Raw genomic sequence first — 26,022 nt, 5'->3', positions numbered from 1 at the left:
ATAATTAATGTTGTCAATATGGCTATATAGACAACGAAAGAAATCTATGCAGAATTTAATTTGTTCTGAAGCATTTAAAGGTTTACGAAACTAAAGCTTTAGCAAATATTTATATGGGTTAAAGTGATTCCATTGAGTACCCCAATGGTTGTGACGTTCCTAGATATAAATAAAGATGACCTCGTGCAAATAATGGGTATATTGGATTATATAATACAAAAGAAATATTTGATATAGATTTGTTTATCCTAACAAATATTATCAAGGTTTTGTTGATTATGTCTAAAATGCATGATATTATTTGTATCATTACATAAAGTTTGTTCTTCAAGCAAGTTACTTATTTGCATGTGAAGATACTGCCGCATTATGACGTTCGACATGTCGGTCAACTATTGATACTTATTCAAGTCCTGCCAAGGTGATAGCTACTTACAAAGCAAGTCAAGAATGCGTGTCTAACAGATTCGACATATTTTGCAATAGTATGATGTTTATTTGGAAATGAAGATTTCAACAACATTGTATGAAGAAAGATTTCAACAATATTGTACGAAGCTTGCATAGCTCAATTGAAAAAAGGATATAACAAAGGAGACAGAATACAACACATTTCGTCAAAGTTCTTTTCCAGACATGATCTTCAACAGAAAGTTGAGAAGCCGGTATATAAGATTTGGATGCGTCATCTCCAAGAATTTAGTGATATTTTAATCAGGGGGAGTATAATACGTGCTGTACTCTTTTTCCCTTAGCTGAGGTTTTGTCCCACTGGATTTTCCTTGCAAGGTTTTTAACGAGGCAGCAAGCAATGCGTGTTACAAGATATGTGTACTCTTTTTCCTTCACTAGGATTTTTTCCACTGGGTTTTTCCTAATAAGATTTTAACGAGACACATTATCTATATGGACATCCAAGGGGGAGTGTTATGAAATATTAGAATAATATGATGGATGTCCAACTCCTAAAGATTTAACTCCCACAACTCTTCTCCATGATGTATAGTTAATCCTCCATTACTTCCTCACCATTATGTGGTTATTACTCTCACACCTCCATGATCTCCCCTATAAATATCCCATGATGTCAATTGGTAAATGTCATCTTTAAGACATCCTTTGTAACTCTACCTCTATGTAATAGTATAAATAGAGTTATATGATATGATATGAAGACATACTTGAAAACACTTGTACACACTTGATGATTGGAAGAAATAAGAAATACTCACCTCTCTTGTTTCTCTTTATCTCTCAAATTATGTTGCTTTCATCCTTTAATATTGTTACTCTTTTAGTTTGATTTTACAACAAAATCGAAAATCTCTAATCAATAGTTACAACTTAGAATGAGAACTTTTCACTTTTTTAGGGATTTTTTTTTGAATTTATTTGAAAATCAGCGTTTGACCATGAAAATTCTAAATACAACTTGAATTTAAAAAACACCTAAAATCTTATTTTTACTTTTTTTCATTTTCAGTACATTCAAATAACCAAATATTCTTTGTAAAAATTATAATCAAACACAACTCCATCTTAAATTCCAGCTTCAAAATTTCAAATTAAAATAAAAAATATACTATTTGATTTTCATGGCCAAAATTTCATCCAGTACATCATATTCTTTTGATGATATGTGTACTATTTTGTTACTTTATTCCAAATTCCCGCAAATCTCAGTCCCCAACTAACCTTTTTGACCATATAATATTCCCTATTCTTACAACAACTCCTCCTTTGATCAACTTTCTTACAACCCCCGACATTGACTAGTCATTATTCATTTTCTTTCATCTGTCGGTACAAAAAACAAACCACCAAACAAAAGAAATACACAAATCAATCTCCATCCTTCTCATTTTTTTCCTTTAATGGAGTCATTATCATCATCTACTTCACAAGAACTCAATGAAATACAACAAACAGACCTTCCTTCATCATCATCATCATCATCCATAAGACCCGTTTCAAGAACTGAGGCTCCGAATAATATGGTTATGGGCAAACATCGTCTTGCTGCTGCAGTTTCTGCTCTCAATCAGCAAATCCAATTCATTCAGGTTACTTTTCACTATTTTTCTTCAATTTTTGGTCCATCTTAGCCTTAAAAATACCTACTCCCTTCCTCCTCATTTATGTGATATACTTTAACTAGACACGGAATTTTAAGAATGAAACATTTTTGAAACTTGTGTTCTAAAATAGGTATTTTTGCTGACACTAAATAATTTCGAGAAAAGGACAAAAATGGTCCCTTAACTGTGATAGTAGGTTCAAAATAGTCCCTTAACTATGCACTTAACGGTTTTAGTCCTTTAAGTTTGTTACAAGTTAACAAAAATGGTCCCTTAACTATGAGAGTAGGTTCAAAATAATCCCTTAACTATGCAATTAACGGTTTTGGTCCTTTAAGTTTGCCATAAGTTGACAAAATGGTCCCTTAACTATGAGGGTTGGTTAAAAATAGTTCCTTAAGTATGCACTTGTTCCTTAAGTTCACCAAAAGTTAACAATTTTAGTCTCCGACAAACTATTTATCGAACTCTGTCTGTTAGATTTGACTAGAACTGTAAAAAAAAAAAAAAAGGAAAAAAATTAGCGAGAACTCACATTTAGAGGTACACATTATTAAAGAAATGATCAAATACCTCGGGACAAAATTGACGGACGTCAGTCGGTTATAGGAAAAAACATACAGACTTGATAATGTCAGAAAATGATGTCTCGAAACACAAAGACCGACGGACTCTATCAATTAAAACTGAGGGAATCCATCGACTAAATAAAATACACTAGACTTTAGAAATAAATTAGAAATAGCAGAAACTAAAAAAGTTGTCACTACCAAAAACAAGCGAAAAAAATGATGGACGGAAACCGATGGATAAAATCGAGGGACACTATTTTTTTTTACGAAAACCAACGGAAGTCCATCGGTTATTTTTGAGGAAAAATACGCGGAAACTATTTAGAAAAAAAAGAATCACTACACTGGAAGTATTTAGTTTTCTCTAGTTTTCAGTAAAAACGAATCTAGTGTATGTTACTTAGCGAATGGACTCCCTCGATTTTAATCGACATAATCCGTCGGTCTTTGTGCTCCGAGACACTATTTTTTGACATTATCAAGTCTGTAGGTTTTTCCTCAGTTTTTTCCTATAACCGACTAACGTCCGTCGGTTTTGTCCCGAGTTATTTGACCGATCTAGAGTTATCACTAATTTTCCCCTTTTTTTCATAGTTCTCGTCAAATCTAACAAATAGAGTTCGATGAATATTTTGTCGAGACTAAAACTGTCAACTTATGGCAAACTTAAAGGACCAAAACCGTTAAGTGCATAGTTAAGAGACTATTTTGAACCTACTCTCATAGTTAAGGGACTGTTTTTGTTAACTTGTAACAAACTTAAAGGACTAAAACCGTTAAGTGCATAGTTAAGGGACTATTTTGAACCTACTATCATAGTTAAGGGATCATTTTTGTCCTTTTCTCAAATAATTTCATTAAAGATAAAAGGAGAAGTTTTAAGTAAAATCATTTAAATGTGACATTTTTTTTAGACAGACTAAAAAGGAAATTGTATTCACATAAATTGGGACAGTGAGAGTACTATTTACTGTGTGTGTGTGTGGTGTTTTTTTTTTCCTGATTTGGGATTTTTCGTATTGTTATTTAGGAAGAATTGGATCAGCTTGATTCAATTGGTGAAGCCTCCATTGTTTGCAGAGAGTAAGTTCTTGAAAAACAAACAAAAAAAACATTCCTTTTGTTTCAATTTATGTAATATAGACTGAATTGGTATGAATTTTTTTTTTTTTGAAGAAATATTATTATCTGAATCATGTCATAGTATTTGTTGCGACTGTAAAATTGTTACCTTAAACATGTCCGAACATTTGTCTCAGACCCCACTTGTGAGATTACACTTGGTGTCTTGTTGTAAATATGTCACTAAATAGAGAATGTAAAATTATTTGTTTTTATTAGCTGAATTTGATTGGTGATGGATCATGGATGGAATGACATTTAGCCACTAGCCAAAAATGAAATGTAGAATTGTTGATGAACTTTTAGATTTTTAGACAAGTCGTTTGTTTGATAGAATTTAAAAGTTCAACGGGAAAAGAAAATTAAAAAAAAAAATCTCTAATCAACTTAATTGGTTGTGTTTATTTGGTTGCAGATTAGTTTCAAGCGTTGAGTTAATACCCGATGCTCTGCTTCCAGTGTAAGATTTACCTTAATTTTCTGCTTTTATTTTATCATTATGGTTTAGAGTTTCTAATCCCCCGTTTGGCCATAAAAATTATTCACTTTATTCCGGAAATTTTTTTCACTTTTTTCCGGAATCAGCGTTTGGCCATAAAAATTCCGAATATAACTTGAAGTTGTATTCCGGAATACCAAAAACTCAAAAAACTTATTTTAAAAAAAAAAAAATCACTTTTCTCACTTTTTTTCAACTACATTTCACCAAAAACTACAATTTCAAAAACTATGGCCAAACACAACTCCAACTCCAACTCCAAAATTCCAAAAAAAAAGTGAATTTTTTTTTTGGTATCTATGGACAAACAGGGCCTAAATATTGAAACAAATTTTTATGTTTCAAAACAAAAGAATAGTATGAAGTTAACTAGGTATTCTCATTTCTCAGTAGACAAGAATAAAAATGAAAGGGAAAGGAAGAGAAAATAGAAGAGGTTAAATAGATGTCAGTGGAGGCAAAAACAGTAGGTCATTTATTTCAATTGTCTGAAGTTGTATGAACAGAATTACACGACACCCGTTCTGATGGGAGGTAGCAAGTATCTCGTGAAACAAGACACCCCAAAAAAGTTAGTTCAGTGCATGGACTATAATCTCTTTATATAGTTATGGACTATTATCACCACTTGAACTAACTTCTTTTATTGATTTCGGTCTAAGGTCCATTTTTAAAATAAATAAATAAATAAATGAAACTAGACTCATTCTTGATGTTGAGCTAACTGGTGTTGGATCATCCCTGTTATGTTGCTACATACTCCAAATGTTAAACCTTAAATTGAATAACATGTTTAGCTAGGCAGCTGAAAAAAACTCTACTGCCTAGCTGTAATCATTTGTAATCGTCCTTAGTGTTTATTCCGAGTATAATAAGTGTATAATCAATGTGTAATGTATACACATATTATACTGGTATAATGTATATACACTGATTATCCCGGCTAGAATTTATAAAAGATAAAGATTATGGTTCCCTCTTTTTAAATCTCTTGAAACAAGGTGTAAATGATTCTCAAAGAAATTAGTGCTTATGCTTGCAGGACTAGGGGACCAATAAATGTTCATTTGGATCGATGGTTTCACGGAACTAATGATTCAAGACGCAACAAACGCTGGATATGAAAGGAATTCAGAGTTTTAAGACCCTTTATTCCTCACCAAATTGTAACAGAGATTAAGTAAAGCAATTCCAATAGCATCTTCATTTTTGGTTTCTTTTGTAATTAGAAATTTCAATTTCTGTGATGAAAACAGACATGCATGTTAATTTCAACCAAACAAATCTTGTATTTGAGTGGAGAAAGGCCAAAGAACCGGTCCATTATCCATTGAGTTTTAAACCATGCGCCAAATGGCCCTCAGAAATTTCTCAGTTATCAGCAAAAAGGGTTAAACAACTTCAACCAAAATTACTTGTTGCTAGTTTTCTCAGCTGCTCTAAGATGCAAGAGACTAGTTATGGAATACTTTGAGCCAGCAGCTCGGCATCGAATATTTACACACAAGGTTGGAACTTGCACAAGCCAAGTGAAAGTTTAACGAAATGAAATGTTTACGCCATAAGGTTTAACAAAGCTCAGAAAAGAAGATTCAGAAACATTCACACAGCAGACAGACATTTCGTTGAGCCTTTAACTACCATAGCAACTGAAGTGAATACCACATGACATTGTAGTTTACTTGGTAAAAACTACTAATACAAGCGATCTACAAGGACAAACCATATATTCAAGGCTCCAAATCCAACTGCAAGTCTGCAGCTGTGGAGTTTAATGACAACAATTCTAGATATGGCAGTTGAATATGAATAGAGAAATCCAGAACATGGCTGTGCTTGTCAACATTTCTTCCTCGCGGAACATGTGCAGAGAAAAGTCTTGTTGCACCTCAGTTTCCCGAGCTGTAAGAGGCCTCACCAGATGATGAACTCTCTAGTTGCAGCAGCCTCATCTCCTCATAAGCCCATTCGAGACCAGGACAGTAGTGGAGTGGAGGATTGAACCTGGTATCATGGATGTCATCCGGCAAATATGCACCATTTCTAATCAAGAATCTGATTGCTTTCCTCTTTCTTTCTTTAGCTGCATGATGTAGTGGAGTCCCTGGAACAAACAAACGAGCACAGAAGAAGATAAGAGATGTCAGAGAGGATGAACAATGATTAATTAAAACTGATAATGGGGAAAAGGTTGCTTAACGGGTGTATTCAGTATGGAGGAAGTCAGTTTCCAGATAAAAAAATTCCAATTTCCCATGTTCGGTTGGTCAAAATTTTTGGAAAACATTTTATCTAGGAAAAGAAGTTTCTTAAAAATGAGGAAAATGATTTCCCTAGTGAAAGTAGGGAAAACAAGTTACACACGTGGCATTCCACATTGATTGTGTCCCTCCCCATCTCCAACTCACCTCATTCTCACCCCCACCCTTGTAGCTCCCATCCCTTACCCCCCCCCCCCCAAAAAAAAAAAGCCCCTATCCCTCACCCCACCTCTCATAGTATTTGTCTAGATTATATAGAATGCATTTAGGATAATATTTTTTGTTTATGGACCGAAGACAAGAAAATAAGTAAGGAACCCACGTATTTTTCTGAAAAACATTTTCCTTCACACCCTAATGAATATTAATACTTACATCCGCAGGCACCCTTGGTTCGTGCATCAATATCAGCACCTCTCTCAAGCAATGCATCCATAACTCGGAGGTGACCACCCTTAGCAGCAAGATGAAGTGGAGTCGCACCAAGTGACTTACGGCCCCCAGCAGTCAAATTTGCATCCATGCCTTCATTAAGAAGTCTCTTAACCTGTTTGATAAATAAAAAATAATCAGAATAACATAACCAATGGAAAGCAAGGCAGAGATATTACAGTGAGAAGAAAAGGTTTAAAAGGTGTGGATCTCTCGGAAGTACACATGCATAAGAAACTCTCATAGCATAAGTTGCTTCTTTAAAAGAATAAAGAAACAAATAAAAAATCAGAAAAAGGACGCAAGGTAAACCGAAAATGTAATGAAAAAGGGCTGATAATACCGAGAAAAGCTACATCCTGCAATGAAATACTATTGCAACAGGAAAAGATTGAGCAAAAGTTTGTCACAAAATCGAAATCAGTTAATCTTAGTATTCAGCTGAACAAAAAAATCGCGTGAGCAAACTGCAACCTACTAAAATTTCTTTATCTAAGGGGATCAATCTTATCACTTCGCCTCACTCCTGAAAGTACAAATGATTATTGTCTATGTGATTTCCTCTATGAAACGGAAGAGTAAGAGTCTCTGCCCAAAGATTGTTCATGAATTAAAGATGATCAAATCAATGGTTTCCTTCCAACTTTAGCATTACTTCCTAATAATATTTGATATTGTGAAGATGAGCATGCCAGCATAAGCTGAACTTTAGCATAACAGATTCAACACCACTGTAGGATGGAAATAAAAAATTCATAACTTTCTACGGAGCTAAAAATATGACGAAAAGACTTCAATTTTCCTTTCTCAATACATAGGATTAAGTGTGTTGTTGCTTCATTCAGAAAAGTAGTCAGTTCCTTCATGGACCTTATATATTTGCTGTTTTTCTTTGTACCTGTTTTCTTTGTACAACATAAGAGTCAATGGAATATGCTTTAAGCAGTCTTCTGTTTACAAAATTCTCTTCACAGGAGCTATCCAGTTGCCTAATACAAGATTCTTCTTATGTCCTAATAGGCAATCCCTCTTATCAAATGTAACACTTTCTTTGTAGGATTCTCCCTTTAAGACGCAATGATGACAACCTTAGGCATCAAGTGGAGATGAAGAGTAAAAAAAAAAAAATAGAAGATACGATGGCGCAATTTTTCTCTCTTTTTTGTTTGGGTTTTGGGTGGTGGGTTTTTGGAGGGGGGAGTGGGGGGTGGTGTTGCACATATTTTATACTGGCAAAACAAAATTTTGCTTATATGCTGAGAAAAGCTGAAAATCAAATAAGTTTCTTTGCTACTAATTCACAACGGTACATAAATTTCAATCCCATAGTTCTTTCCTAAAGGTATCATCCTGCGGAATACTCTATGATTCAAGGTGCAACTTGCAACTTTATAGAAGAGTACAACTAGTTTGTCTCTTCTTCTTGCCAAGCTCCTATTAGTATTAACTAAATATACATAAATAATCAATATTTCCTAGTATCTGTATGTACTAAAAATAAGTTCATATATCGAACACACAAATGACATTGAACAGTATAATAATACACTATCAAAGATGCAACATAAAAAGAAAATATACTTCTTTCAGGTCACCTTTCCGAGCAACAATATGAAGCAGAGTCCAGCCTCGGTCATCCATATCACCACCTCCAATCTGCATTCTTCTCGAACCCCTACTTATATTCAATCGCTCTTCTTGCATTTCTCTTTTTTTTTTTTCTGTTTCCTACTTTACTAAACCAAGCTCCAGATTCCAGAAATACACACCTCAACTACAACAAAAAAAAAAAAAAAAACCAATATTCCCTCACAATCAACAATTTCTAACACACAACTCTATTGAGTAAATCTCAAGACCCTTTTACATCACTAAAAACACAATCTTTCTGATGAGATTGTTATTATCTTCTGATTGCCCAAACAACCAACAAATTCTTGAGCAACTCATAAGACCCAAAAGTGGTGATAATTTCAAAGACCCTTTACTTCAATTTACATGATTGATTGAAAACAGAGAACCAAGAAAACAAAACAGTGGCAAAAAAAAAAAAGGAGGGTTTAACGAGAGGAATGATTAGCTAAGTTGTAAGGAGCAAAGGGATTCAAACCAGGGCAAAAAACAAGAAGATTAGTGAGCTTAATTGCATTCAAAACACAATCTTTCTGATGTAATACCCAAGAAAGTGATAATTTCAAGAACCCTTTACTTCAATTTACATGATTGATTGAAAAAGAAATCAAGAAAACAGAGTAGTAGCAAAAAAAGGAAGGTTTAACGAGAGGAATGATTAGCCAAGTTGTAAGGAGCAAAGGGATTCAAACCAGGGCCAAAAACACGAAGATTAGTGAGTTTAATTGCATTTATAGGTGAAGAAGTAGCAAAACGAAGAAGGGAAGATATCATCATAATGAAATTAATACTAAAAAAAACAAATATATATATCCAAATTCTAATAGTAGTAGTTATATGAATCCTAAACCAATTTGGAATGTATTTGGCGGTTGCATATATGTGTTTGATATAGGGATTATTGTGCTTGATTTGTAAGTAAAAAGGGGTTTGAGAGAAAAATGAAACCCTCCAAATTGCAGGGGATTTTTCAGTATAGAATTTGAAAAAGGATAAAAATGTTCCTTAACTAAGGTTCGAAATAGTCGCTTAACTATACACTTAACGGTTTTAGTCCTTTAAATTTGTTACAAGTTAACAAAAATGGTCCCTTAACTATGAGAGTAGATTCAAAATAGTCCCTTAACTATGCACTTAACGGTTTTGGCCATTTAAGTTTGCCATAAGTTGACAAAATGGTCCTTTAACTATGAGGGTTGGTTAAAAATAGTCCCTTAAGTATGCACTTAACGGTTTGATAATGTCAAAAAATGATGTCTCGAAACACAAAGACCGACGGACTCTATCGATTAAAACTGAGGAAATCCATCGACTAAATAAAATACACTAGACTTTAGAAATAAATTAGAAATAGCAGAAACTAAAAAAATTGTCACTACAAAAAACAAGCGAAAAAAACGATGGACGGAAACCGATGGATAAAATCGAGGGACACTATTTTTTTTTTTTAATTTTTATTATTTTTTACGAAAACCAACGGAAGTCCATCGGTTATTTTTGAGGAAAAATGCGCGAAAGTCCATCCTATAACTGACTAACGTCCGTCGGTTTTGTCCCGAGTTATTTGACCGATCTAGAGTTCTCACTAATTTTTTCCTTTTTTTCATAGTTCTCGTCAAATCTAACAAATAGAGTTCGATGAATATTTTGTCGAGACTAAAACTGTCAACTTATGGCAAACTTAAAGGACCAAAACTGTTAAGTGCATAATTAAGAGACTATTTTGAATCTACTCTCATAGTTAAGGGACCGTTTTTGTTAACTTGTAACAAACTTAAAGGACTAAAACCGTTAAGTGCATAGTTAAGGGACTATTTTGAACCTACTATCATAATTAAGGGACCATTTTTGTCCTTTTCTCTATAGAATTTGGTACACAATAGATGTATACAGTTCTAGGAGGAATTGAATACCATACAATTCCTTTGTTTTTACTATAGTGCAAATGTGGTCCATGACATAAGATTTAATGAGTATCTAAGTCCATCTTCTATTTTGTCCCAAATGGTAGTCTTAAGATTCTTTTATAGTCTTGGTCGAGTCAGCTCGTGTACACGTCGACTAATTGTATATCCCAGATCCATTAAAATAAGTAACGAGTTATCCCGCCCACTCGACTAACTCCACTGGCCCACTCCTGCATATTTTTCTTTTGAGTCGAGGGTTCATCAGAAATAGCCTCTCTACCTCACAAAGGTAGGGGTAACGCCTGCATACATTTTACCCTACCCATACCTCAGTGTGAGACTACACTAGGTATGTAGTTGTTGATACCGAATAACTCGGTCTCTGAGTACGTACTATCACTCATCAATGAGTAACTTTATCAACTTGACTAATTCCAAAATGTATCTATTACTTTCCACTAGCACATGTACTAAGTAACAAGTCTGTTCTATTTGTCCCAATTTTTTTTTTTTTTATAATTGTCTTATAATCGGTGTCATGTTGTGCATACTTCAACTAATTTCATAGGATAACTCTATCCACTTGACTAATTTCATAAAGTAACTGTTGCCTCCCACCAACACAGGTATACCGAGTAACTCCATCCATTAAGACTTGGACATATGTGAAGAAATTACCTAATAATTTTGTCTCTGCTGAAATTTGAATCCAAATCTCAGGGTAGTCGACTAACTTCATTGATCGCTAGTCATATTCTTGGATGCGTAACCTTAAGATTAAGATATCTTATTTTACATATTTGATTATTAAAATATCATATCCAAATTTAAATACTGAATAACTAAAAAAAAAATTAAACATCTGAATATGTATAATTTGAATTAACCATATATGAATGGGGATGTAACAAAAGTTTATGTTTATTGCATGCATGCAGACACGCGATCTAAGGTCTTGCTCCAATTTCATAGGATAACTCTATCCACTTGACTAATTTCATAAAATACCCGCTGTCTTCCACCAACACAGGTAGACCGAGTAACTCCATCCATTAAGACTTGGACATATGTGAAAAATTTACCTAATAATTTTGTCTCCACTAAAATTTGAATCTAAATCTCATGGTTGTCGACTAACTTTATTGATCACTAGTCATATTCTTGGATGCGATAACCTTAAGATATCTTATTTTACATACATATTTGATTATTAAAATATCATATCTAAATTTAAATACTGAATAATTAAAACAAATACTTTTTAAACATCTGAATATATGTATAATTTGAATTAGCCATATATGAAGTGGGATGTAAAAACAGTTTATGTGTGTTGCATGCATGCAGACAAGGATATAAGGTCTTGCCCCAATGTTTGTACATGCTCTTAATTACCCGCCCCAAAGGGTCATAGATTGATTTGTCAATTGATTTTGTTCTTGATTTGCATGGGACCAAGAATGAATAGGATAGCATTATTGTGAGCAGAGTAGAATTTATGATTTAAATATTATGGATTTAACCTTTAAAATTATTAAGATAATTCAGATCGAAAATTTAACCTCTATGAATTTAATCTTAAGATTTTTAGCATTGAACCCATGATATTAAAAGTTATGAGTTCATATATACTATTTATTATAATTTTTTACATATAAATTTATACTCCGCATAGAAAGTTAGGCCCTTTCTACAAGGCTAGATACGCTTGTGGATTAATTCACGACATTTTTAACAAAAAAGCCAAATATACCCCTGTTGCTGTTGGAAAAGGTCAAATATACCCTTTATTATATTTTGAATCTAAATATTTGGTAAATTTGTTAGGTGAAGCAATTTAATTTTAGATCTCATAGCATGTGCTTCTGATCATGTCATGTCAGCTACATTATTGCTTGGACAAAAATGACTTTCATTATTGTCTTTCTCATCCCTAAGAAGGAAATGGTTAAATGTACTCGTGACTCTTTTAATTTATGTGATACATTTTTTTTAATCTGTTAAAAAAAAGATATATTTTTTTATTTAAAATTTATTTAATTTAAATTTTTTTATTTTACCCTTAATAAAATGATTTACAAACACACAAATATCAATGGTTGTTTTAGACCATAAATTTTAATAAAATCTCCATTTCTTTCTTAAACTTCATACATAGTTAAATTATATCACATAAATTGAACGGAGGGAGTAATTCTTTACCATTTGGATAATGAAAATCTGTAAATATTTTGTGTTTTATTTTCAGATATTTTACAAATAAAAAATAAAAATCTTCTGAATTTCACATATTTTTATGTTGTACGTATTCGACCAACTTGTCTAGTGGCGACATCTTTTGTGTGTTCCCAACTTTCAATTTACGTGACACGATTTCGAGACTCAAATAGTTTAATTTTAATTGTAAATTTGTACATAAATTTTTTAAGCTTTTTGAAATAAAATTTATATATATTTAAAATTATATAAAAAATACTATAATTCACAATAATAAACAATTAAAATATTTAAAAATTATATAAAAATTATGGTTAAAACAAGGACTTGTCATAATAGCGAAATTCAAAAGGTGCCGCGTAAATTGAGATGGAGGGAGTATTTCATTTCTAATGCTATTTCATCTTTCACCTCCTCACTAATTAATATTTAAATTTCTTAGATAACTGCTCCCATTATATATACCTTCCACGAGAAAATGACAAAAAATGGTTCCTAAATTATACTCCGAACAGATTTGTTCTTTAAGTTTGTCAAAAATGAGTATTTTTTTTTTATCTCTATCAAATATTAAAGAAACTATGTCCGTAATATTTAATGGGTACGTTGAAAAAACAAAGAATTTAGCAGGAACTCCATTTGGAGGTATTATGTTTTGCAGTTCTGCTATTTTAACTCTATTTTCGGAATATGGTATAATTTTTTTATGTGCAATTTTTGTTAAGTTTGGTCTATTTTTGTGTGTCTAGCACAGGTAATTGTGTTGTAGTTTTTAAGATTTAATGAGTCTTTCTAGGTGTTTATAGTTTAATCTGTTTTCCACAGTTCTCATCAAATCTAATAGATAGAATTTGTTAAATATTTGACGAAAATTACTAATTTAAAGGACCAAAACTATTCAAAATATACTTTAGGGACTATTTAGAACCTACCACTTTTGTCATTTTCTCCACTTTCCACACCCTATCCTTTCCCTCATAAAACCATAGAGGCTCTTCAATTCTGTGTCACTAAATCCCATTCCACTTCCTCCTTAGAAAAAAATGGAAGAAGTTCAAATCATCTCTGCTTGTTTAGTTGGAGCATCTTCAAACTCAAGCAATGGCAACAAACTCATTTCCCAAAATATTGAAATGACACCATGGGACTTGCAATTCCTCCTTGTTGACACTATCCAAAAAGGTCTACTCTTCAAAAAACCAACTCCTCAACAACAAGAAAAAAACAACACTAATATGTTCAAATCATTGAACTCCACTGTTTCTTTAGTTGACCACTTGAAAACCTCGCTTTCGCGCACCTTAGACTTTTTCCCTCCTCTAGCCGGTCGTTTTTCTGCTACCAAAAATCCCAACGATGACTCAATTACTTCTTTTTCCATCACTTGTGATAACTCTGGAGCTGAATTCACTCACGCGATCGCTCAAGAGTTAACAGTAAAGGAGATTCTTGAATCTTGTTACGTGCCAACTATTGTTCATTCACTTTTCCCACTCAATAAAGTACGTAACATGCAATGTGTTACAAAGCCTCTCCTTGGAGTACAAGTAACAGAACTCGTAGACGGTTATTTCATTGGTTGCACTATGAGTCATAGTGTAGGCGACGGGACTTGTTTCTGGCATTTCTTTAATTCTTGGGCTGAAATATCCCGTGGATTTGAGTTTATTAGTCGATTTCCGGTGTTAAAAAGATGGTTTCCTGAGAATATAAAGACTCCAATTCAACTCCCATTGAAATTGGATGATGAAAAATTATATGAGTGTATGGAGCTGCCAATATTGAAGGAAAGGATTTTTCATCTCAGTAAAGAAAGTGTGTGTAAATTGAAAGCAAAAGCTAACTCTGAAATGGGTACTAAGTCCATTTCTTCTCTGCAAGCTTTCTTGGCTCATCTATGGAGGTATACTATATTTTATTTCAAGCGACTCAAAATTTAATGTGCCTATTGTTTTAATTTTTGTATACAACATGTCTGTTCATTAATTGAACAGATGTATCCGATATTTATAGGATACATCTATTCGTGAAAAGATACATTGTTTATGTTTCACTCTCTATAAGTACCTACCACACCGGCCAGAAAATCATATCTTGAATTTCCTTGACTTCGTCCTTTGCTCATCATCTTTGAACTCGCTTCAAGAGTCCCTTTTCTTTGTTCGCTACAATTCCTACAGAAACAGTAGAAGATTACTAAGTGGTTCATTGTTTCTTGATACGTAGTAGAGATGGAGCTACATAGGGTCAAAGAGGTTGAAGCGGATCCCCTTCATTGAAAAGTATGTTGCACAAATAAAAACAAGTTTTTTGTTACTAATAAACTATTGAATTTCCTTGGCATAAGAGAAAATTTTAATATAGTGTCAAAGAGGGTTCAAAAATTATTTTAGGCTACAGGATGAAATCCCAGATGTGACACTTTAGTACATATTTCCCCTTACGTAAAATCTTGGCTTCACTATTGCTTTGAAGTGGGATATCACTTAGTTGTTTGCACCTGAGTAGCGACTGAAATTTACTTTGAAGAAAATCGCCGTCTATATCATGCCTTAAACCAACTTTTTCACATCCAAAACTCTCTTGTATCTTTTACTGTTAATTATTGCATCTTATATATTCATATATAACGCGTTCTTCTAATTAGTACTTCCATCTCTAATATTTTCCAACAGGTCCGTTACTCTTTGTCGTCAGGTTAACGCCAACGAAGAAGTCACACTCACCATCATCATAGGCACTAGAACTAGGCTAAATCCGCCTCTACCCGAAGGTTACTGGGGAAATGCAGCATATTTGAAGCCAATTAAGATAACAGCAGGGGAAATACTAGAAAAAGGACTTGGCTGGGCAGCATTGCAAATGAACAAAGTTGTTGCTTCACAAAACTATGAAGAAGTGGTCAATTTATACGAAGGGTGGGTGGAAAAGCCTGTGATATTTAGTAGAAATGCACTTTTTGTGGCTAATAGATTGACAATTAGTAGTTCACCAAAGTTTAGTATTTATAGTTGTGATTTTGGTTGGGGCAAACCAGTGGCTGTGAGGAGTGGGATGGCAAATAAAGGTGATGGAAAAGTTACATTATTTCCTGGAGTTGAAGAAGGAAGTGTAGATATTGAAGTTTGTCTTGTGCCTGAGACTTTGTTAGCAATGGAGAATGACTCAGAATTCATGGAATTTGTTACTGTCTCAACTACTTAGGTATCACAAAAATCGCTAAATCATTTTTTCTTAACAAAAAGGTTACTCAATTTTGCCGAATTAAGTATCACAGGAAGTTACTGTGGGAGGAGACAAAGGAGACGTTTTTATGATACTTAGTCAAAATTGACCAACTTTTTGGTTCATAAAGATTGCTTAGTGGCTTTCCGTGATACCTAGCCAGTGATTCTTTTGTTACGAGATATAGTTTAATGATTTTGGTGAGATGAAATAAAAGTTGAGTGAGCATCCGAGAAATTACCCGCACTTCTTGATGATGGAGTTGTGTTAGGAATTAGGAGGGTGTTTTTTTGTTCTGTACTGTTTGGTTTAATCAAACAATAAAGGGTCCTTTAGTTGGTGTGTGGCAAGGAGAGTTAATGTTTACACTACAATGTTTGGTTCTTATTTTTCTCAGTTTTTTATAAATGATACTTGTATTAGTTATGTGAAAATGTATATATTATGCCGAATAGAATGTGAAAGAAAATCCGTAAGATTCGTCAACACAAAAAAATAACATAGTAGTTTTTTACTTCTATGGCCTCTCTCTATTTCCCTTGTTTAACTATTAGATATTTAAAGCTCATTAGCCCGACTAATTCAAATTTATATCAAAAAAGTAAAAGTATTTTTCATCAAGAATTTTTTTATTTTTAAGACCCAAACTCCAGATTCGCTATGAAGAGAGCAACATGTTTTGTCTTAATCCTTGGAAACAATATATTGTTGTACATTGTGACAGGTGACTTGCTATGTCTCACGAGAAGAAAGTGGACATTAAAAACGTTTTCATGCCGTGGATTCTGTCAATTTCACGTGGTTTAGAGTTGATAAAATGTCCAAAAAATTAATTTTCATGAGAGTGGTGCATTTTCAACTCTCGTGTAGTGAGCCATTGGTCAACACTCAACAGTCAACTGTACTATACTTAAAAAAATTGTTAAGCCAAATAGAAAAAATTCCATCGATTAAAACCAACTAAGCATATAAGCTTAGCTTATACGTACTTTTTTAAAAAAAATATATATTTATCTACATATTTAGTAAACATCAAAAATATCTAAAAGTCAAAATCAATCAAAAGTCATAAGTTAATTACTTATGATTTTGTAGCTTATAAGCACTTTTGATTTGACCATATCTTTTATGATTTTATCCGTAATATCTTTTGTCATGTTCGAAATGTTATTCCTAAAACAAAACTCCTAACTATTCTCTATTCCATTTCCATCGTTCATCAGTTTCTTAATAAAATACTTTTAAATTTGTTTTTTTTATAAATAGCTTTAACTAATTCTTCATTTCCAACATTTAAGATCACAAGATTTTAAAAGTATTTTGATACATTATACACATCTTTAATTTAAGACCAAAACTTTAAAAAAAAAATCACTCATTTTCTTATCCTCCGTGTTTAGTCAAAGCCAAAGAAAGTAGTTGATATATATATTTTGTTTTCACCGGTTTACAAAAAATATTTTTGAATGTTAAGTTGGGAAAGGCGTCTAAAGATTCAATTTGTAATGAACATTCTTTATAAGGGATAATTTCAAAGGCTTCCTTTCACGGCTTCACAAAACTAACTTACCACATGGTTTGCGATATTACGTCTAGCTTTCTTATTTTGATTTCTTTGTAACAATTGTTTTCAACTACTTATCATTAATGAAAAGAAATTACGATGTGACACAAACTCAATGTTATTTTTGAAGGACCAGGGCAACATAGTTAAAGACTAAAGTCTGCTTTAAGAAATAGAAAACAGATATATATGTCCTGGAATTCTGCTGCACTAGACAAGAGTGCAAGACTAATCCCTCTTCTTGCAAACAAACGAAAAGAGAAAAGGATGCAAGAAAATTTGACATGGCATCTCATTCCAACTTAAATATGATACAGTTCTCGACCTGGCCTGGGTTGTTGTCTGTAACAAAATTCATACAGAAGATACCCGCGTGAATTATCATCGATTGAATCTTCTGGTTTCTGGCAAAGCATAATCAGTGTATAATTGTCTTTTGCTTCTGAGAATCACAGTATTCGGGGAACTTACACTCGCATGGTCCTTTTCTTACCTGCATCAAGAAGGGAAAGATCTTCATTACAAGGGGCCTTGGGCTAAGTCAGTTAGCTTATGATCAACATAAATATGAAAATAACAAAAGCAACCCTCGCCAATAGTTCAAATATTTTCAAGATATTGTGTACTGTTCTTCAAACTTTAGGCGCTAGTTTTTTCCCACTATTTAACAAAGGCCCTTCATCAACAAAAACCTAAAGGATTTCATATTATATATTAATTTTTCCAGTTTTAGACTCATTATAAACTTCTGATGCATCTTGCCTATTAGTCCATATAATCTGCAACAGCTCCAATTCTGAACCTTCACCTCTTCACTTTATGCAAGTTAACACTCTTGTACACATTGTATAAAACGTTCTACATTCTGGAAAAGGTAAAGCTGAACATCCACATTAAGAAAGTAACGTGTCAGCCATTATTAACATCCAAGTAACTAGTTTGAAGTTAGAACCAAATCCAAATCCACATACCTTGCGCAATGTAAAGGACACTCTTCTTGAAGCCCTTCTGATTCTGGTGTCGTTCACTACATCAATCTACAATGCAGAAGTTTGGAAAATCAACGGAAAAGTACTAACCAAGACTGCCATTATAGTTGCAAAATCCATGTTAACTGTTTATTCAACTCAAGTTGCTATAGGAGCTTCAAACTCATTTCCAAATTCTCCTAAGAGACAGATAAATACTTTCAACATTGGAAGTCATCAACCTATTGTGAACCCTTCCAAACTGGATCTTTTTGCTATCAAATTACCACCTTAACTATTTCTCGTCCAAAACAGAATTCACGTTCTATGATGAAATACTGGAAATAGCAGTAATAAGGATAATCTTCTTGGTTTAAAACAAAACTTTCAACATCTTAGAATCTTAAGTCATCCCCACAAAAGAACAGGCAAAAAGTTGAAAACGTTGACTTCTTATTATTATTATTATTAATTTTTTTGAGGGAGGGGGGGGATGATGAGCATAGTTACCTTATGGTGTGGAATGTAATGGTGCCAAGCATAGCGTGCTTCCCCTGATAATAAAAGAATAGATCGAGGGGGAAGATAAATAGCCATCCTCAAGAACTTTGAGCTCTTGTCGGAATTTTGAGCCTCTTCATCACTTAATGTGTCAGGGCTTGTAGGCCAAACACCAGTAGAATACTTTCTGAACTCCATGATGCAAGGCCCTGCCAATGAAAGGCTGAATATTAATCCTTCAAATGCTGAATGGGTGTCAATATGCGGAGACAAACCCACTCCGGGTGGATATTCATTAACCTGTTAAAGATTTTCAAAAATATTTCTTCAAGTGTACTATAAAGTTTCATGACATCCAAAATATTTAAAACAAAAGATATCACTGGAAATGAAAAAAATTACGACATCGCAATTCAGACAAGATAAGTGAAGAGATATCAGATGTGAAATTAACTCACCGTGAGCTGGTCCAAAAGTACAGTTCCAGTGTAACCACGCTTTTGAAACAATGACATCTTTTCAAGTATTGGGGAAAGAAATGATGGAAGTTCACCCAAGTACTGGTGTGTGTTGACATTCCTTGTCTGCAGTGGTGAACAGAGAGAGAATTCAATAAATTTAAGTAGAAAGGCATTTTAGTTCTTAACACGCTATTAGCCTTTGAAAGTTTAATAATCTGAAGAATTAAGAGAGATCAACAGCCTTTAGCAGAGAATGTAAAGAGTTCCTAAAGTTGTAGAGCACAATGTTATGCTCTAGATCCATAATGACAGCTTGTTTCATACAAACAGAAATATGATTGGCAGCTGCAAACGAACTTATAAAGCAGTTGTCAATTGTCAATGAATAAAAAAACGAGAAGGGGAAAGATAATGTTGACACCTCAGATGTAAGTCTATCTACACCATTAGGTGGCAATTAGAAGTTCTCAAATGGTCTAATCAAACAAAAATTGAGGTTCAGTGACTCTTGATTGGACAGTCATAAGTATTTCGTGGGGGATTTTGTATGATTTACTGATTTTTTTCATAACCGAGAAATCCGTTGTTTCCTAAATTCTAAACTCAGTAGGTAATGGGCCCTCCCCTCTTCCAATGTATAAAAAAAGGGGAAGGGGAAAGATAATGTTGATACCTCAGATGTAAGTCTAATAACGCCATTAGGTGGCAATTAGAAGTTCTCAAATGGTCTATTCAAACAAAAATTGAGGTTCAGTTGACACTTGATGGGACAGTCATAAGTATTTCGTGGGGGATTTTGTGTGATTTACTGATTTTTTTCATAACCGAGAAATCTGTTGTTTCCAAAATTCTAAACTCGGTAGGTAATGCCCCCCCCCCCCCCCCCCCCCCCCCCCCTCCTCTTCCCTTCTCCACTAGGATTTGAACTCATAACGTGCACCAACCACACATCCTCTGGTATACTGATTTACTTGTTTTGTAAATGCTAATTCCTGCAAACAAAGGACACAAGCAAGGGAAAACGAGAAAGTTCAAACAAACTTATCTTCTCTCATCTTTGATATGATGTTCCTAAGAAACTATTTCTTCGTAAACAAATATCTAGCAGCAAAAATTAAGAATCAAAATATGCTTTTGCTATATGCTGGTATAATTACTTGCATTTCCATAGTTCCAAATACCCACGATCTGCACTTACACTATATTGGAACTCATAGCCATAATGTTGGACCCTTCTTTTAGCAAGTTTTTGCCAAGGCCTTGTATCAACTGCTGCAAGTAATTCCTGAAGATTCAACAAAACTGAGTTAAACTTACGTGAAACTTCTCATGTAAGGTTTGAGAAAAGATGGAAAAAATATAAGAACAGTGTAAGTAAATGCCTATATGCTTTTTCCCGCAAAATGAGATCCCTGACCTCCTCCTCTTTGGCACTGATAAAGTCATGAATCAAGTAAAGACCAGGAATATCTAACTCTGAAGCTTCCATAGACACCTGAATTGAGTCATCAACTGCAACCTGAACCAGAAAGCAAGCTCGTCAATAAAAGAAACATATCCAAACTATCAACAGAAGTTACTCAAGGTGGTAAAGACAAAAAAGCTCGGCAGCCTCTATGCTGAAATGATACAAGTTCAACTTAATACCCTCAGTCTACAGATACACTGACTAGTTTCTTATTCGATAAAAAAAGGTACTCCCTCCGTCCCAATTTATGTGAAGGTGTTTGACTGGGAATAGAGTTTAAGAATGAAAGGAAGATGTTTGAAACTTGTGGTCTAAAATAAATAGATATTTGTGTGGCTATAAATCATTTCATTAAGGGTAGCATGTTAGTTTAAAGTCAAATTGTTAAGTACCATATATAGAAATGTGTCATTCTTTTTGGGACTGACTAGAAGGGAAAGAGGGTCACGTAATTTGAGATGGAGGGAGTAATACACTGACTAAATGACATGGCCAAAGTCAATAATACAAACATTATTTCATGAAAATGAGAATTTACGTCAAGCATGACCACTATCAGGCACAACTGCCGAACTTAAAACACATGCATTGTTTCCTCTATCACTATATCATTCTTCAGAAATCGGATTTTCACCTACCAATGATTATCCAGAAATCAAAATATGTGTCCCTTAGAAGTTATTTGCGATCAGCTTCTTATAAATTAAAACATGCTTTAAAGCTGATTGTCTAAAATTAATTGTGTATTCAAAATAATAATTGAATCAACAAGGAGAAGCACTATAAAGATCTCATGATAAATGTACAGAGTCAAGAGATTATTGTGGATAAAGATATTTCACCTGACAAACAGAGGGTACTGAATACTGAATATGCAAAGACCGGCCACCGAGCTCAGGACATGCACGTCTATTCAACGCCGTCAGGGCAGATTCTGCAGACTTCTCTTCATGATAAGACACAATAACTCTAGTGCCACTTTCATCAGCAAGATGGACTCCCTTAACTTGGCCATATGCACCAAATACAGCTTCAATTGTGTCCAAAGTTAGTCCAACCGCAGGTCCACAATTGGCCACATAAAGATTTGAACTTGGTTCACTAGTCCCTACAGGACGTTTAAATCTCGGCAAACCCATGAATTTTGATCAATACCTACAACCAGAAAGAATGTGCCCTTACCTCACCATTTTTATCTATTTTATTTAGTTATTGAGAAAAACTGAACAGGAGATATCACCATGTCCCTTCCCATGTACAGAATCATTCAAATATTTGATAGAAAGATAACTTTAGGGTGTGTTTGGTATGGAGGAAAACATTTTCTAGAAAATGTTTTGTTGGTCAAATTTTTTGAAAAACTTTTTCTCTAGGAAAACAAGTTCCTTAAAAATAAGGAAAATGACTTCCCCAGTGAAAGTAAGAAAAACAAGTTCCATAGTGGAATTCCACATTGATCGTCTCCTCTCCCCACCCTCTAACACATCCTAACCCCACCTCGACCCCATCCTCACCACCCCCTACACCCCCATCCCCCATAGTGTTTGCCTAGGTTATAGACAAATGCTCTAGGGACAATTTTTTTTTACTCCCTCTGTCCCAATTTATGTGATACACTTTTATTTTTAGTCTATCCCAAGAAGAATGATACATTTCTATATTTAGAAATAATTTAACTTATAACTTCCCCTTTTACTCTTAACGAAATGATTTACAGCCTCACAAATATCTATGGCTTGTTTTAGACCACAAATTTCAAAAGTCTTTCTTTCTTTCTTAAACTCCGTGCCGAGTCAAATTATATCAGATAAATTGGGACGCAGGGAGTAGTACTTACCAAACAGTCAAACATCAGAAAATAAGTAAGCAACCAACTAATTTTTTTAAAAAAAAAAAAAAATCTAGGAAAACATTTTCCTTCTACCAAACACACCCTTAGTGATTCATGATTCATCCAAGTATTAGGATAGTCACTCTTGGTCTTTCCAGGATTACTCACATATCAGACAATTACAGAAAAACACTTGTAATTAGCTGAACAACAAATCTAACCTCCAATTATCAAAATAATGAAACTTTAAATAGCTCAGTAATATAACATTAATACAGATATCTTATTATTCTACTTGGCAAGCTCAACAATTTTCATAAATGAAACGAAAAATTGACATTTTAAGCTTGAAAAAATTGTGCTAAATCAAGAAAATAAACAATTCTTGATTTGTTGCATCTTCATATAACTAGAGTATTCATTATATACAGTAAAATTCTAGCTCCCTTAAACTAATTAAACCCTTTAATTCATATTATTGTTTCACAAAAGAATAAAACTTTCAATTCTTCAAGAACATCCCTGCCCAAATTATAAAACAAGCTTAAGAATAAAAAATTGCAACCTCAATATGTACCACATTAGTTTGATCTTTTCATTAATTCTTTCTAGACAAACCAAATATTTTATGAATTAATAAACAAGAATACTATTGAAGTCATTAAGTTTACAAATGAATGAGAAAAAAAAGAGAAACCTTGCTAGCAAAACTTCAACGCCCACCACTGGTCTATTGTTGCAAAAAGACTCGAATGAATTGAGTTTTTTACTCCTTGTGTTGTTTCATATTTTTCTAGTGAACCACTTTACATTTTAGAAAATCTAAATGAAGTCCTCATAGTTAACACTCAAGTAAAATGAACCCCTTGTTTTGTTTTGGATTGTTAATTCACTACTATATCTTTGGGAAGTTAACAACTAACTCCTCGGGGTTTAGTGGTTAGGCAACAAAGTGCCTCTTAGATTAGTTTTCTATGATTATTAAACCGGAAAAGGGTCAAATTTATTCTCCAAGTATGGTTTATAGTTTAAATTTGCCCTCCGTCAAAGTTTGAGATCAAATTTGTCCTCCCCGTTAGGATATTTGATAAATTTGTCTTTATATGGATGGAGGTTTAACTTGGACTCCACAACATAAAAAAAAAAATAGCCACATAGGCTCCACGTAAGCTCTCAATCCTAATTATTTTAACCCGTAACCCATAACTCGTTTCCCTCTCAAAAAATTACGCAGATTGTCCTTCTTTTGGGGTGGTCTTTAAATATTGCCCCTCATATTTGTGGTCTTTAAGTTTTGCCCTTCGCTTGAAAAATGGCCTTATACCTGAGGTTCTGGGTTCGAACCCCCGCTCAGGCATAAATTTAAAAAAAAAAAAAAAAATCGCAAGGCAAGGCTTGGGTCGCTTGTATGCCGGACCCGGTATACACTTGTTAAAGAATAACCAAAGTTATGCCGGACCCGGCATACACTTGTTAAGGAATAACCAAAGTTATGCCGGACCCGGCATACTTATGCCTTATGGGCAAACTTTTAGTTAAGCCTTAACTAAAAGTCTGCCCATAAGGCAAAACTCTTCCTTAAAACATAGTTTAGTTATGCCTTATGGGGCAGACTTTTAGTTAAGGCATAACTAAAAATATGCCCCATAAGGCATAACTTTTCCTTAAGACATAGACTTTGTCTTATAAGGCAAACTTTTAGTTATGCTCTAAGGAAAAGTTCCGCCTTATGGGGCATACTTTTAGTTAAGTCATACCTAAAAGTATGCCTCTAAGGCGGAACTTTCCTTTAAGGCATAAACTTTGCCTTATAAGGCAGAACTTATAGTTATGCCGGGTCCGGCATAACTTTAGTTATTTCTTAAGAAGTGTATGTCGGGTCCAGCATACACGCGATCTAAGTCTTGCTTTGCGATTTTTTTTTTAATTTATGCTTGAGCGGGGGTTCGAACCCAGAACTTCATGATTTCTACGCGAAGCTCAGGATTGCAACGCGAAGGGCAAAAATTAAAGACCAACATTTTGAGGGGCAAAAACTAAAGTCCATCCCAAAGGAAGGGCTGCGAATTGCCCTTTCCCTATCCAACCCCAACAAATATTGTAACACTTGATTACCCACATTAAGAGATATCTTTTCGTTTTAGTCAGGATATCTATTCTGTCAAGTGTTCCACTTTGAGATATCTTAGGATATAAGTTGGTACCAACAGCATATTTTGAGCAGCTATGTAACCTGCTAATTAGACAATTAAGAAGAATATCCCTCCAAAGACTTTTCTCTTGTACATGAAATTACACTAATCTCACCTAGCTGCTTAGCACTCTACACCTCATGAAGGAGGACTTGTAGTAATGCTACTTGAAGAAGATTGCCTTAAGAATTTTTAAAACAGATATGTAATTACAGAAACAAACATTAACTGTTCTTCGCACACAAAGAGAGAGTCTGCTTCCGAGGTAAAGATGAAACCCTTCAAATTTAAATAAATGCATAGGTACACACACATATAATGTAAAATCATTTACATATGCTGCATAACCGTCTTATCTTCGTTTGGATGGTAAATAATAACATCAAAATTTTCTATTTGAAGCCTTAGGTCCAATCCTTTGTTACCAGGAAACTGAAATCCCTGGTCATAAATGTGTAAACTTATATGTTAATCCCCGTATAATAGCACTTACTGCTTCAATTTGCTCCAGCGCACGGGCTGCTTCTTTTAACTTTGTCTTTTTCAGCTTTCTCTTGTAGCATTGTGTAGAGCCTATTGCCTACAGCTTCCTTGTGACGTATACCAAGTTGTATGTGCCAAAAGATATCTCTCAATGTGGGTAAGCAAGTGTTACAATATCCGTTGGGGTTGGGAGCTTACGCAAGTTGTATGATTTTATGGGATGGGAAAACAGGTTGCGCGTTAAAATAATTGAGGTTGGGAGCTTACGTGGATCTGACGTGGCTAATTTTTTTGTGTTGTGGAGTCCAAGTCAAACTTTCATCCATATAAGAGCAAATTTATCAATTATCCTAACAGGGAGGACAATTTTGATCTCAAACTTTGACGGAGGACAAATTTAAACTATAAATCATACTTAGAGGGTAAATTTGACCCTTTTCTCCCTTAATAAACTAGGGTGAAGCAATTTTTATTTTTACATTTTATATTCGACCATGACCACTCTAATCAATTTAGATGATTTAGGTTCACAAGTCATTTTTCAATTTTATGTTTCGAATTAAACCAGTATTCTTTAAAGTGATCTCTGATTTCCAAATTTGATTTGGT

At 33.9% G+C, this 26,022-nt stretch overlaps 4 protein-coding genes across 8 annotated transcripts; 2 read left to right on the top strand and 2 right to left on the bottom strand.

Annotated features, from left to right (window-relative positions):
• The first annotated feature begins 1,716 nt into the window (after positions 1 to 1,716).
• Positions 1,717 to 5,618, top strand: LOC132604267 (guanine nucleotide-binding protein subunit gamma 2-like). The gene is made up of 4 exons (XM_060317699.1): positions 1,717 to 2,063; positions 3,681 to 3,733; positions 4,188 to 4,232; positions 5,314 to 5,618. The coding sequence occupies exons 1-4, from the start codon at positions 1,875 to 1,877 to the stop codon at positions 5,393 to 5,395; spliced, it is 369 nt and encodes a 122-aa protein (XP_060173682.1). The 5' UTR covers positions 1,717 to 1,874; the 3' UTR covers positions 5,396 to 5,618.
• A 260-nt stretch (positions 5,619 to 5,878) lies between these two features.
• On the bottom strand, positions 5,879 to 9,581 carry LOC132604266 (phytochrome-interacting ankyrin-repeat protein 2-like). Of its 2 annotated transcripts, none has more exons than XM_060317697.1 (3): positions 8,546 to 9,581; positions 6,908 to 7,079; positions 5,879 to 6,375 (listed from the first exon to the last, which is right to left on the bottom strand). In XM_060317697.1, the coding sequence occupies exons 1-3, from the start codon at positions 8,666 to 8,668 to the stop codon at positions 6,161 to 6,163; spliced, it is 510 nt and encodes a 169-aa protein (XP_060173680.1). In that variant the 5' UTR covers positions 8,669 to 9,581; the 3' UTR covers positions 5,879 to 6,160. The 2 variants fall into 2 exon arrangements, with proteins under 2 accessions (XP_060173680.1, XP_060173681.1); XM_060317698.1 differs by having other exon boundaries at positions 8,560 to 9,581.
• Positions 9,582 to 13,725: 4,144 nt separating this feature from the next.
• On the top strand, positions 13,726 to 16,319 carry LOC132604265 (uncharacterized acetyltransferase At3g50280-like). The gene is made up of 2 exons (XM_060317695.1): positions 13,726 to 14,623; positions 15,396 to 16,319. Exons 1-2 carry the CDS (start codon positions 13,764 to 13,766, stop codon positions 15,922 to 15,924), a joined length of 1,389 nt encoding a protein of 462 aa, XP_060173678.1. The 5' UTR covers positions 13,726 to 13,763; the 3' UTR covers positions 15,925 to 16,319.
• Positions 16,320 to 17,613: 1,294 nt separating this feature from the next.
• LOC132604264 (alkylated DNA repair protein ALKBH8 homolog) lies at positions 17,614 to 23,506 on the bottom strand. 4 transcript variants are annotated; one of them, XM_060317691.1, is made up of 8 exons: positions 23,436 to 23,506; positions 21,750 to 22,062; positions 20,857 to 20,958; positions 20,638 to 20,724; positions 19,437 to 19,562; positions 18,988 to 19,278; positions 18,481 to 18,546; positions 17,614 to 18,002 (listed from the first exon to the last, which is right to left on the bottom strand). In XM_060317691.1, the coding sequence occupies exons 2-8, from the start codon at positions 22,044 to 22,046 to the stop codon at positions 17,928 to 17,930; spliced, it is 1,044 nt and encodes a 347-aa protein (XP_060173674.1). In that variant the 5' UTR covers positions 22,047 to 22,062; positions 23,436 to 23,506; the 3' UTR covers positions 17,614 to 17,927. The 4 variants fall into 4 exon arrangements, with proteins under 4 accessions (XP_060173674.1, XP_060173676.1, XP_060173675.1 ...); XM_060317693.1 differs by having other exon boundaries at positions 23,441 to 23,475; XM_060317692.1 differs by having other exon boundaries at positions 23,304 to 23,436.
• Between the last annotated feature and the right edge of the window lie 2,516 nt (positions 23,507 to 26,022).

This window comes from Lycium barbarum, chromosome 7 (genome assembly GCF_019175385.1).
Source record: "Lycium barbarum isolate Lr01 chromosome 7, ASM1917538v2, whole genome shotgun sequence".
Lineage (NCBI taxonomy): Eukaryota > Viridiplantae > Streptophyta > Magnoliopsida > Solanales > Solanaceae > Lycium > Lycium barbarum.
Note: the sequence above shows the minus strand (reverse complement) of the source record. Positions and strands in the feature narration are given on the sequence as shown.